At 42.3% G+C, this 13,107-nt stretch overlaps 1 protein-coding gene across 1 annotated transcript in view; it reads right to left on the bottom strand.

Moving 5' to 3' along the window:
- Nucleotides 1-5,242: 5,242 nt before the first annotated feature.
- The window catches only part of LOC120044752 (phospholipid-transporting ATPase IC-like), a 39,768-nt gene continuing 31,903 nt past the window's right edge, over nucleotides 5,243-13,107 (bottom strand). The window contains 5 exon segments of the mRNA XM_038989430.1: nucleotides 5,243-5,704; nucleotides 6,102-6,232; nucleotides 11,099-11,237; nucleotides 11,396-11,641; nucleotides 12,578-12,661. Coding sequence (XP_038845358.1) covers nucleotides 5,480-5,704; nucleotides 6,102-6,232; nucleotides 11,099-11,237; nucleotides 11,396-11,641; nucleotides 12,578-12,661 — 825 coding nt within the window. The 3' untranslated portion in view covers nucleotides 5,243-5,479.

Here is a 13,107-nt window from a genome sequence, read left to right as displayed (position 1 = left end):
ATTTTTTTTTTTTTACAATAAATGGTTCTTAATAGTCTACTCTAGCCTAACTTTTAAAAAGCCATAACATTGAGGCTAGGGAGTTCAGGACACAGCTACATTCTTATAGAACACTGTTGAAATACAGAGGCTAGGTCTCAGTCGAGTGTCATTCAGTGGAGAAGCTTAAAATCAGCAGTATCATACCTTATGATAGACTCATAAATTGTCAGAGTCAGAGCAGACCTCGGCCTGTGAAACATCGCTTTCATCTTCACAAGTTGCATCCGCTTCATTTCGGATAATATTCCCGTTTAACACTCTAGAAAACCAAGTAGAAACCCCTTCTATAGCTCAAAACAAACATCCCTCTGCTTCCAGTCCAAACAACTAGTCTAGTAGACAGTGACACACACAGCTTTGCTTTCCAAGTCGACCACCAATCCATCGACAGGCTTTCAGAGTAAGATCGATATACCGCAGCGTACCACAATAGTAGACCAGTGAGTCAGTGAAGTGAGGAAGAACCAGTTTACTGTGTTCATGTCCCACATGGCACCCTATTCCCTATATAGTGCACTACTTTAGACCAGAGCCCTATGGAACCCTATTCCCTATATAGTGCACTACTTTAGACCAGAGCCCTATAGAACCCTATTCCCTATATAGTGCACTACAATTTAACCACAAAGTAGTGCACTATAGAGAAAGCTGTTGGTGTCAGACTGGTTGCTCCGGTACTGCTCACCGGCTTAGGTGGCTCGGCCCAAGTGATGCGCTGGGCTGTCCGCACAACCTTCTGTAGCGTCATGTGATCGAGGGCGGTGCAGTGGCCACACCAGGCGGTGATGCAGCCAGTCTAGATGCTCTCAATGGTGCAGCTGTAGATCTTTCTGTGGACCAATACCAAATCTTTTCAACCTCCTGAGAGGGAGGTCAGGCGACTGTTTGCGTGTATGTTTAGGGATGTTAACAGTTAACCGTCAATCCGTTAGCTGGCGAAAATACATTTGACGGGTCATGCTTATCGGTCTATAGGGTAATTTGTCTGATTTTGTTGAACTAAATTGGCACGTGTGTATTCTTGTTTTTTCATGTGTCTTAATTAGCACAGGCGCACAGCATACAGAGACTAGTTAGAGGACTAGTCTACCACCTGTCAGACAGCATACAGAGACTAGTTAAAGTTAAAGGAGAGGCATATCACCTGTCAGACAGAGACTAGTTAGAGGAATATCACCTGTCAGACAGAGACTAGTTAGAGGAGAGGAATATCACCTGTCAGACAGCATAGAGACTAGTTAGAGGAATACCCTACCACCTGTCAGACAGCATAGAGACTAGTTAGAGGAATATCACCTGTCAGACAGCATAGAGACTAGTTAGAGGAATATCCTACCACCGGTCAGATAAGGCCAGAGTAGCTCCTACAAAAATCTGTAGGTTCCTGAAGTGAAACCTGCTGTTTTAAGCCAAGTCATTGCCCAAAAATAAAAAATTCTAAACGCAATCGCCTGTTAAAAACTTTGATGGCCACGATTAAAAAGGAGCTATATTGTATTTCTCAACTCGTAATTAAAGCGTGCGTCCCATTCGCCATGCAGGTGTATCGGCTATAGCCTGCCTCCCGTTGACTATCAGCGCATCACCCACCACTTTATAATGTGAGCTGGAGGCAGTATAATGGTTTGAAACCTGAACGATTTACTTTACTTCAAATAATGAGGCACGTTTTACCTTGCTTCAAAAGTAGCCTAGCCAAAATCCAGCCGTAGAAACGGGGAGGCAATTATTTTATAAAAACTTCCTCACGGTATTAACCAGGATTTTCCTCCTGTTCTCTTGGTTTTCATATCAACTTTCTTTTCGTTGTTCAGAAGCCAAACGTATAATCCTTGTCATATTAACAACCCATCATAGTTCTTGCTATTAAGAGTCTTCCCTCCTTTATGTTTCTAACAGCTGTTCATTTCTGTCAACTGCGCGCATTAGGTTTAGAACAGTGTTTTTCCGCGAAATATTATTTTAGCAAATGTTTGGAAATTATTTTTTATTAGGTGCTTCATTACAGAAGATGCATGTTCAATAATAACGTTATTGCCTTTTGACTGGAAGACGGGAGGCTTGCTATTGGGGCATGTTCAATAATAACGTTATTGCCTTTTTGACTGGAAGGCGAGAGGTTTGCTATTGTGGCATGTTTCCATTAAGCTGGACCCTGTCTGGTCCTTGTATGCATGCATAGCATCAGAGAGGAAAAGGCCAAGCCAGAGGTTCACTCTCGCCAAAGTCTGTACAAAATAAGCCCAATACGTTTCTATGGGTTTATTACGGGCCTAAGCTTGTCGCCTGCCTACCCGTCTTGGGACAAAGACTCCCATGTTTAGGGTGGAAACATAATCCCCTCGTTATTATATACATTTCTCCGATAGTATTTTCTGTTAGTCACGTCATTTTACTGTTTGGAAAAAAATGTAAATGTAAGTGTTTGTTGACCGGTTAATGAGGGTCTGTTAGTCAGCAACATGCCAAATCTCATCAAGTCCCCTGAGGTAGGTGTTGTCGTGCCCTCTTCACAACTGTCTTGGTGTGTTTGGACCATGATAGTTTGTTGGTGATGTGGACACCAATTAACTTGAAGCCCTCAACCTGCTCAACTACAGCTCCCTCAATGAAACTGGGAACATGCTTTTCCTGTAGTCCACAACCATCTCCATTGTCTTGGGAGAGGTTGTTATCGTCTCTGACCTCCTCCATATAGGCTGTATCATCGTTGTCGTCGGCAAACTTAATGATGGTGTTCGAGTCGTGCTTGGCCATGCAGTCATGAGTGAACAGGGAGTACAGGAGGGGACTGAGTATGCACCCCTGAGGGGGCCCCTGTGTTGAGGATCAGCGTGGCGGATGTGTTGTTACCTACCCTTATAACCTGGGAGCGGATGCAGAGGGAGGTGTTTAGTCCCAGGGTCCTTAGCTTAGTGATGAGCTTTGCGGGCACTATGGTGTTGAACGCTGAGCTGTAGTCAAAGAACAGCATTCTCATGTAGGTGTTCCTTTAGTCCAGGTGGGAAAGTGCAGTGTGGAGTGAGATTGAGATTGCATCAACTGTGGAGCTGTTGGGGTGGTATGCAAATTGGAGTGGGCCAGTTGGTCAGCGCATGCTTGGAGTACACGTCCTGGTAATCAGTCTGTTTAACAGGTCTTACTCACAGTCGTCCGGAACAGCGGATGCTCTCATGCATGCTTCAGTGTTGCTTGCCTATGCTCCTCAAAGCGAGCATAGAAGTAATTTAGCTTGTCTGGTAGGCTCGTGTCACTGGGCAGCTTGCGGCAGTGCTTCCCTTTGTAGTCCGTAACAGTTTTCAAGTCCCACAGGTGGAGTTACTGACATATACAAACAAACAAAAATGTATGTGCATGGTGGAGTAGCCTACATACACAGCTTAACACTCAATAATGTCATTGTCATATAAAATATAAAACGGTTGTCTTATAGACCACATGGAGAGCTGGGGCGTATTCATTACGGAAACCATTTAAGAACCAAAATGGAAGCAAACAGAGCAAAACAAGAGTTCCGGTTGGACAAATTCCAGTAGGTCCCGCCCCGTTTCATTTGCTTCCGTTTAAGAAAAGGAACTAAAAACGGGAGCAAATGAACTACCTGAATTGGTCCAATAGAAACTCTAGTTTTCGTTGCATAACGTTTTAAAACGGATAACATTTTAAAACAAAACTACATTTTGGACAAATTTGCGTAGGCCCGTGCCGCCTGTCCCCATTTCATTAGGTTTTGTTTGGTTGCTAGTGGAAAATTTCATCAAAACAACTCTGATTCTTATAAACCTTTACAATTTCTGTAATGACGCAGCTTCTCTGTATAGTTAGTCTTTATTCAAAGTCATTTTACAAGGTACTTTATATCATTAATATACTAAAAACAAGTATTAAAAAAAGGTAGTCATAAGAGTGGCCCAGTTGACCAGTAAAGGCCATTGTTCAGTTTTGTGTATACACAAATGTATACACAAACCTTTAAAATACAGTTACAAAGTCCATTTGTTATACAGCATGATGAAGTATGTAACAGAACAAAGAGTATTTATACACACTAAACAGTACTGTTTGACAGAGGTCCTATTTATAAAAGGCTGATAATGCATTAGGCCAATAAAATAGCCACGGCTGCGTCTCAATCCAAAAACTGCATCCTTGTGGATTGAGTCACAGCCCAAGTCGAAATATTAAACTAAATTGGAACGTCTGAGCAGGTTGGTCCTTCATAGCAAATATTGCAAATTGCCAATTCCATTCATACTTCATTTCAAATGGTTAAATACCAAAATGGCAACCTATTCCCTAGTGCACTACTTTTGACCGAAGCCCTACGGGCCCTGGTCAAAAGTAGTGCACTAAATAGGGAGTCGAATGCCATTTGAGGCACAGTAAATATTTAGCACATTTCAGACCATTGCCGTTTTAACACCAAAAGTCATAATAATAACCATCCTGTTACAAAAATAATCAAAAAGAGAGAGGATGGACAGTGTTGATATTATAATAACAGTTATCTAGCTCAATTCATTAAAGAATGCAAGAAGCTATTTGCGTCAGTTTATGATTTGAAAAAAAAAAGCTCAGCTAAAACCGGTCAAACCAAATCAGTCCAGATCAGTCCATGTATACAATGAATCCATGTGCATATAAAAATAGTGTTAAATAACTTACAGCAGTAAAGAAGGACACCATAAAATGAAAAAAAAAAACTGAAAAAAAAAAACTGTGGGAAACAATTTACTTCTAGGATCCAGCATTTTGAACAGAAAATAAAAGCTGAAATTCTTGTACATTTAAATATAAATCATGATTATGACACCCTTCTGACTTGCAAGTATACACCTTCACAACTGATCCAGTGAAATACAAAACCAACAATAATATTAACAATATATTAAATTTAGTCAGTTTAAACAAGGCCAACCTCCAGTCAAACCAATAACTCTTGGGCCCGTATTCACAAAGTGCTGATCTAGGAACAGTATTGCCTTTTAGATAATTAATGAATAAGATTACATGTACAGGGGTGGGACCTGATCATAGATCAGTACTCAAACTAAGGCTTCATCAATAGTATAGGTATATCGGGAGTACCCAGTAAATGACGAGCAATTCTGTGATAAACAACATTGTCTGTTACACAAAACCTTAAAACATTAAATCCCCAATACAAAAGGGCTTCAGTAAGCTTTTTGGTGGTGGAAGGGTCTTTGCTTAGTAAGATCACGCCGGGGAGACCTCAAATATGTTCTCCGCTTGATCAACCTCCTAAAAGCATAGGCCATGACAGGCTAGCCTGGTCACAGGCTCTGTTTGTGTCGTCTTGACAACGCCTATGGTCAAAAATGACATTTACCACATGAGTTGTAGAACCATAGCAGTTGGCAAGACAGCACAAACACATCTGGAACCAGGCCATGCCGGTGAGGTGAGCCCCCCCCCCTCATATGTTCTCGGCCTGGGGGATCTCTCGGATGCTGTCCTTGGGTTTGGGGCGTGCTGTAGCAGGTCGTCTTCTGATGCTGCGGCCGGACGCGATGAGGTCGGCGTAGCCTCTGGAGTGAGAGAAGGCGTAAGCTGAGCGGCGGGAGCCTCTTCCGCGCTGGAAGGGAGTGGATTTCACCTCCTCTTCCTCCTCCATCTCATACTTCTTCCTGTTCCTCTGGACCTGCGGGAGAAAAAAAATGGATACATTAGCATTTACAAAACAAGTTTAAAATATGGACGTGTGATGGGTTTCATTCAAGAGCACTTCAAACCTGCAATGTAGTTTGCCAGATTTTGTGCTCCATTTTAATACATTGATCTCTGCTATAAAATCTCTCACAATATTGCAGTGGCAGTGAACCCATCCTATGTATCAAAGTCATATCAATGTAATGCCATAATGTTACAGATATCAACGAGTAAAGTGCTTTTTGTGTTAGTAGTAGCTAGGCTTTTACGTCTTCTCCGACGGACGGCCATACGGTTTTGGCCAATGGACATATCAATGACATGTCATGCCAAGACGTTACAGATTATAAAATCAAGTATTTTTCTTCCTGTAGTACAGCAGGTCTTACGTTGTCTCCAACGGACGGCCATATGGTTTTGTAGAGGAACTGAATACAGATGACAGGAAGCAGGCTGATCCCCACAGTCAGGATGATGGTCAGCCACAGATAGGGCTGTCTGAGTGCGTTAGAGGCCACTCCTAATACACATGGAAAAACAAAACAAATGCTGGGTTAGAAAACGTCAATAATTGCTCATTATCATAGCCAGCCATTTTGGTTGCATATGCTCATAGAGATTTTATTTTGGGAGTACCAGTGCAACCAGGAGAACAATCACCCAGGATAATAATTGTTGTAATGACAGGCTTCACTGTGCAGTTGTTTGTCGCTTCACTGTGCAGTTGTTTCCAAGTGCCCTAGAGAAAAATGCAAGCTCAGTTTCGTTCAATCCGAAGCCTACATGTAAAAGAATATTAAAGAATACATCAGTGATTTGTATTTTTGTTGCAACTTATTTTGAAGATGCAACAGCATGGGAATCCCTGTGTACCGCTTTGTGTAGCCAGTTAGCGGTGCTGAAACTGGGCATTTCTTAAAGGCTTTCCCATTTAAACGTTCTAAATTAAATGCTAACTGCAAAGTAGGCTTTTACCTGGCAGAATATGATATCATGATGATTTGTGTGGTCTTTTGTTTTGCAAACTCTGCTAATGCTCAGGCAGGTGCGCATTTTAAATTTAACAGGGCAACTATACCCTCCAATATTTATTTAAGATTTCTTCCCCAGACCTCAAAAGTGGTCTCTCCTGATGTGATTTAAGCATTGTTATGGACTTAGAACATCCAATATTAGTTTTTCTATTAAAAAAAAGTGTGATTTTGAGACTGAAAACCTGAAGGAAAAAAAAAACTGGGGACTCCAAAACATGGAAAAACTCAAACGAGAAAACTTATTTCTGTGGTCTTTGGTGTTATTATGGCAAATAAATGTATTGATTGGTAAGAATTCTGAGTGGCTGGCATATTTTTATTTTCATCTACCTGCCACAGTGGCTGGTGGACCATAAAGTTAGTTATTAGGCAATGTTCATAAACGATGTCGCGGGTCATTCCAAAACCACTCACGTGCATTTGTTAACACCTTGTTCTCACCTTGTTCAGTAATGTTACCTCAGTTAGCCAACAACCATTTAATTATTCTTTTTTTTTTTTTAAATATATATATTTTTTTACTTTTACCCCTTTTTCTCCCCAATTTCGTGGTATCCAATTGGTAGTTACAGTCTTGTCTTATCGCTGCAACTCCCGTACGGACTCTGGAGAGACGAAGGTCGAGAGCCGTGCGTCCTCCGAAACACAACCCAGCCAAGCCACACTGCCGTACACCTGGCGTCCGTGTCAGCATGCATTGCGCCCGGGCCGCCACAGGAGTCGTTAGAGCACAATGGGACAAGAACATCCCTTGCTGGCCAAACCCTCCCTTAACCCGGACGACGCTGGGACAAATGAGGCTCCCGGTCACGGCCGGCTGCGACAGAGCCTGGACTCGAACCAGGAGGCGCTAACAACCTGGTTACTTGTATGCATTTGTTTATTTGGATCCCCATTAGCTTTTGCAGAGGCAGCAGCTACTCTTCCTGGGGTCCACACAAAAACATGACAAGTTACAAAACACTGGTACACTGATAGAGAAGGACAGTCACAAATGTAACGATATACAAACAATAGACATTGAAAAATAATACAAACACCACAACTAAAAACAGAATGTGTGTTAGAGAGTGTCTGGGTTACCTCACTGTCCATGAGGTAACCCAGAGAGATTGGAGATGGGAGTTCCATGCGATCATGGCTATGTATAATCCTGTGGATTGAAGAGACCCCTGGTGGAATGTCTTGTGGGGTATGTCTGGGTGTCTGAGTTGAATGTTAATTGATTGTGCAATCTGGAATTTGTCACAGTAATATTTATCATAACTAGAAGAGAAACAGTTAATCTCTAATCAACCCTCAACCAGGAAAGACTGGCATGCATGTTGTTGATGTTAGTTCTGTATGGGTAGATAAGGGCAAGGCGTGCTGCTGTTTTGAGCCAACTTTCAGCTTTCTTTCTTTTGCTGCACTTGTCCCATCTTGATTACTATCTGGTAATATGGTCAAGACCAGAGCCTGGACAACTAGTACAGTTGACTTGTGTCAAAAACACAGAACTTCTTTTATAAAACAGACATACCCCTCCCCATCTTCACAACAACTCTGGCAATATGACTTGACCATGATAATTGACCGTTCAATGTTATATCAAGGAGTTTAGCTTCCTCAACTTCCTCAATAATCCCACCTTTTATACACAACTCCAGTTGAGGTTTAGGTCTTAGAGAATGTTTTGAACCAAATACAGTGATTTTAGTTTTAGATGTAATAAGTTATTTCCGCCTCTGTGGCACAGCATCAGAGAAGTCCTCGTTGAGGAAGATGTTTGTTCCTCTCACATTCTTGATTCTCTTCTCTAAGGAACTTGACCACTATCGGCCTGGGTCTGTCACCTGGGCTGGTTACATGTTCTCCAGTCCTGTAGGCGTGATCCACCTTAATCTTCCTATGATTCGTCTTGCAGATTTTCGGTAATCATTTTTCTCAGTACTTTCTCATCAGACGCCGTCCAGGTCTCATGTGTAGACTCTGGTACGCCATCCACAACAATGATATTCCTCATGGATTTTCCCTTTAGATCGTCTGTTTTCCCAGTTGTCTGTGAGAGCAAAACACTGTCCTCTCCTCCTTAAAACACCAACACAGCTCACAGGTGTCCGATGGCAACAGCCACAAACAGAAGAGATTTAAACAGCCACAAGCCCGGGACTATCCGCAGTCCCAGCCACAAGGGCTAACTGCATCGCGGCTTGTGTTCAAATTGTCAAGGAAACCTGGCTAGCTGCTTCGCCAAGCATCAGCTCTTCAGACTAGGGTTTGGCAGTATCCCTGGACAGATAGTAGCGGCCCCAGCAACTGAGGCTAACCGCGTTGCGGAATCCAAATGAAGCTTTACCAGTACATCTAAACATCAGTCACGTTACCTCAGCTAGCTAACAACCTGGTAACTTTACCAGTACATCTAAACATCAGTCATGTTACCTCAGCTAGCTAACAACCTGGTAACTTTACCAGTACATCTAAACATCAGTCACGTTACCTCAGCTAGCTAACAACCTGGTAACTTTACCAGTACATCTAAACATCAGTCATGTTACCTCAGCTAGCTAACAACCTGGTAACTTTACCAGTACATCTAAACATCAGTCACGTTACCTCAGCTAGCTAACAACCTGTTAACTTTACCAGTACATCTAAACATCAGTCACGTTACCTCAGCTAGCTAACAACCTGGTAACTTTACCAGTACATCTAAACATCAGTCACGTTACCTCAGCTAGCTAACAACCTGGTAACTTTATCAGTACATCCAAACATTTTGAGGCACAGAAAGAAAGCAAAAGAGATGGCTTCTTTAGAACAGGGGGGCCCAAACTGTGGGGCTTGGCAGGGGTTCCCAAACTGTGTCATGCCGATCGGCAGGGGGGCCCAAACTGTGGGAAACGTCGGTCGGCAGGGGGGCCCAAACTGTGGGGCTTGGCAGGGGATCCCAAACTGTGGGGCACGTCGGTCGCCAGAGGGGGCCCAAACTGTGGGAAACGTCGGTCGGCAGGGGGGCCCAAACTGTGGGGCACGCTGGTCGGCAGAGGGGGTCCAAACTGTGGGGCACGTCGGTCGGCAGAGGGGGTCCAAACTGTGGGGCACGTCGGTCGGCAGAAGGGGCCCCACAGTTTGGGAACCATTTTTCGAAAGAAGCTGTTCTTTTTTTTGTTTTTATTAAGTAACTCAGTCCAGCTTTTAACTTACTCCTGGAAGTTGTAATAGTAGAATACATACGGTTCTGTTTCTAAATGAGGAGGTGCATCAGCTGTTTTCCTCGTCATGTCAGTCAGACCTCAGAGAGATATTTATATCGTGTTAGAAATGTCCAGATCAACTAGCCCATGTCAGCTAACGTTCTTTTAGCTCATTGCTTTTGTTGTAATGTTTGAGTTACTCAGATATCACATGAACATATGTAAGAAATTACAAAATATTGTACAATTGTAGGAAATGAGCTTTAAAACAGGAAAAATGATCTGTACTTCATGCCAAAATGTGTGGAATTGCAGGAAATTAGCTTTCAAATGGCAAAAAAATTATAATAATCTCCATCCCATGGCCAAATGGATTTACAGGAAATAAGCTTTAAACCTGCAAAATATTCTCTCCGCCAACAAGAGTTTGTGTCGTGAACAGTGCTAGCGACCTGAGAAACAGACGTGGTGCATGCAGGTGGGAGCAGGATGTTCCCCAATGCTGGGGCGGGGGGGGGGGGGGGGGGGGGGCTGAGTGAAAACGTTTGGAAACCCCTGCTTTGGAAGATCAATGATCATAGCAATTATTGAATGATCACTTGCATGTCCTCACTCACAAACTTGACGCTCTTAAAAAAAGAGCGTCAAGATAAAAATAGTTTTTAAATTTCAATGACAGGTTTTTCTAAATCAACATTGTAGGATTTTAATAATAAACAAACATCTTTACAGGGTTAAATATTATTTTCTAGAGCATGTGCTTCAAAAGCGGCTACAATTCATAGAGGCCCAATATGTTATATGTCAATCAATTAAAAATATCTGCTGCTCCTAGATTTAATGTTGTGCTCCTAACTTTAAATTGGGAACACCAGTGCTACCAATTAATTTTAAAAAATGTAGATCCCTGATCATAATCATCGTCATCACCACCATCTGTGACACAAGGGTCATGTTCATTAGGGCACAACGTTTTAAAACATTTTGCAACAAAAAAAACAGGACCCAAGTGTGTCGGAACCAAACGGAAGACAACAGCTGAAAATGGGCGGGACTAACCTGAACTTTTCTAATAAGAAACTCCCATTTTCATAGCGAAATTTTTTTCAGTTGCAAAACATTTCACTACGGTGTGCACTGATGAATACACCACAGATATGAAGCAGAACTCACCGGTGAAAGTGAAGGTTGACGGGAAGATGACGTGGATTCCTGCACTGTGGATATCGAACATGATGCCGAAGTATATGGCTATACTGCAGAGGACGGCGAAGCAGTTCACAAAGGTCCAGTATGACGTCTCCAGAGATATCTGGGAGAGAACAGAAGAGACAGGAAAATACAGCAGCTCTACAATACTTGTAAACAGCTATAAAAATCGTCTTCCATTTGAACTGAACAGTTTTATAAAAAGAACAGCAACCAATCCAACCAACCAACGAATCAATCAACCAATCATTCTCCAGCTACCTGCATGTTGACTGTGAAGATGAGAGAGGAAGCCATGACCACAGCGAGGGACTGGTAGTCCGAGGGTGCCTCTCCGTCCTGCCCCATGGTCTGGAGGAAGGCCCCGTACGGGATGAAGAAGACCACCAGAGAGGTGAAGATGCCGTGGAACAGACTGATGAAGAAGTTCTTGTAGTTGAACAGCGCCCCCTGCTGACCCGGAAGGTATAACTTGGGGAACTTTCTACTCAGTTTGTCGTTGACGTCCTTCGGAGGAAACAGGAAATAGAAATGACATATTAGCTCAGGGGTTCACAAACTTCTACTGCACTCAACTCCATATTGACACTTGGAGGGAACCCCACTTGGAAAAATGATACTCCCTATTTTTATTTGTTTATTTATTCGTTATTTTACCAGGTAAGTTGACTGAGAACACGTTCTAATTTACAGCAACGACCTGGGAATAGTTACAGGGGAGAGGGGGGATGAATGAGCCAATTGTAAACTGGGGATTATTAGGTGACACAGTTAACGCTGTGTGTTCATATTACCTCAATTTTAGGTCCCGTATTTTAATAGTGTAAGACGTTCTTAGTTGACACTAAGAGGTTGTTGTATTCTATATCCATTTGAAGATTTAAAAAAAGTCTTTGTTTGATAATCAGATTAAATATTGTCTCAAGGGGTCCGCATTTAATTTCAGGAGATCCTACACAGGACTGAGGAAGACATCAGCTTGACTTCGAAACGTCAGTCACCTGTTCTCATCTTGAAGAACAACGGATTAAACGGAGCTCAAAATAAATCAAATCTCTGCCTTTTGTTGTTGAACGCTCCAACTCCTTTCTACACTAGAATGAGTCCGTTTGGAAGTTTTTCTTGGACAGCCTCGTCATTGTTGTTGAGCAACCCTCCTTTCCTTTGTTTGCTGAAGTGTAAAGGCCCACCTTAACTCAGTATTAGCTAAACATCGTCTCCTTCAGATCATATGACACATAGGAGTCAGTGAGTGATGAAAATACAAAAGATTTTTGATTAAATGTTAATCATTTAAAAACATGTAAAGAACATAAATTCAAGTAGGAGAATTTCAAACGTTTTTTTTTTTACGCTATATATTCATTTCAACAAGAGGTGATAACACCAAGACAAATGTTTCGGATGTTAAACCATCGTCAGTGTGTCAATATTAAAGCTTACCTGATCCAATAAGCCAACCAACAGGACGGGAAGGGAGCTGTACATCACGTTGTATAAAGTAATGAACCAGTCTTCATAGGCAACCTGGAGCGGTAACAAAAAGTCATAAATAAAACAATAATATCATTCATTCTTCTGTTATACATGTACACATTTAGGATAAATCCTCTTTACCATAGTAGATGTTATAGAAAGTTACTAAAGTAATTGGGGGTTTTTCAGTCAGTCTAGATAAGTGGTCAATGAATACATGAAAACACAGTTCAAATAGACAGCATGATTGCTACTGTCTGTTATCCATCCTGCTGCCTTGTCACCGTACATAGCTACGTTGTTTCTGCTCCCCACGCCGCTCCCTCTCCGCTCCCCACGCCGTGCCCACTACTATGTAGTGCAGGGCTGCCCAACTCCATTCCTGGAGACCTACAGTCCTGCAGGTTTTCACTTCAACCCTAATCTAACATACCTGATTATTTGAATTAGCTGGTTGCTAAGCTAAATCAGGTTAGTTACAACTGGGGTTAGAGTGA

This window comes from Salvelinus namaycush, chromosome 3 (genome assembly GCF_016432855.1).
Source record: "Salvelinus namaycush isolate Seneca chromosome 3, SaNama_1.0, whole genome shotgun sequence".
Lineage (NCBI taxonomy): Eukaryota > Metazoa > Chordata > Actinopteri > Salmoniformes > Salmonidae > Salvelinus > Salvelinus namaycush.
This window is presented reverse-complemented; position numbering and strand designations above follow the sequence as displayed.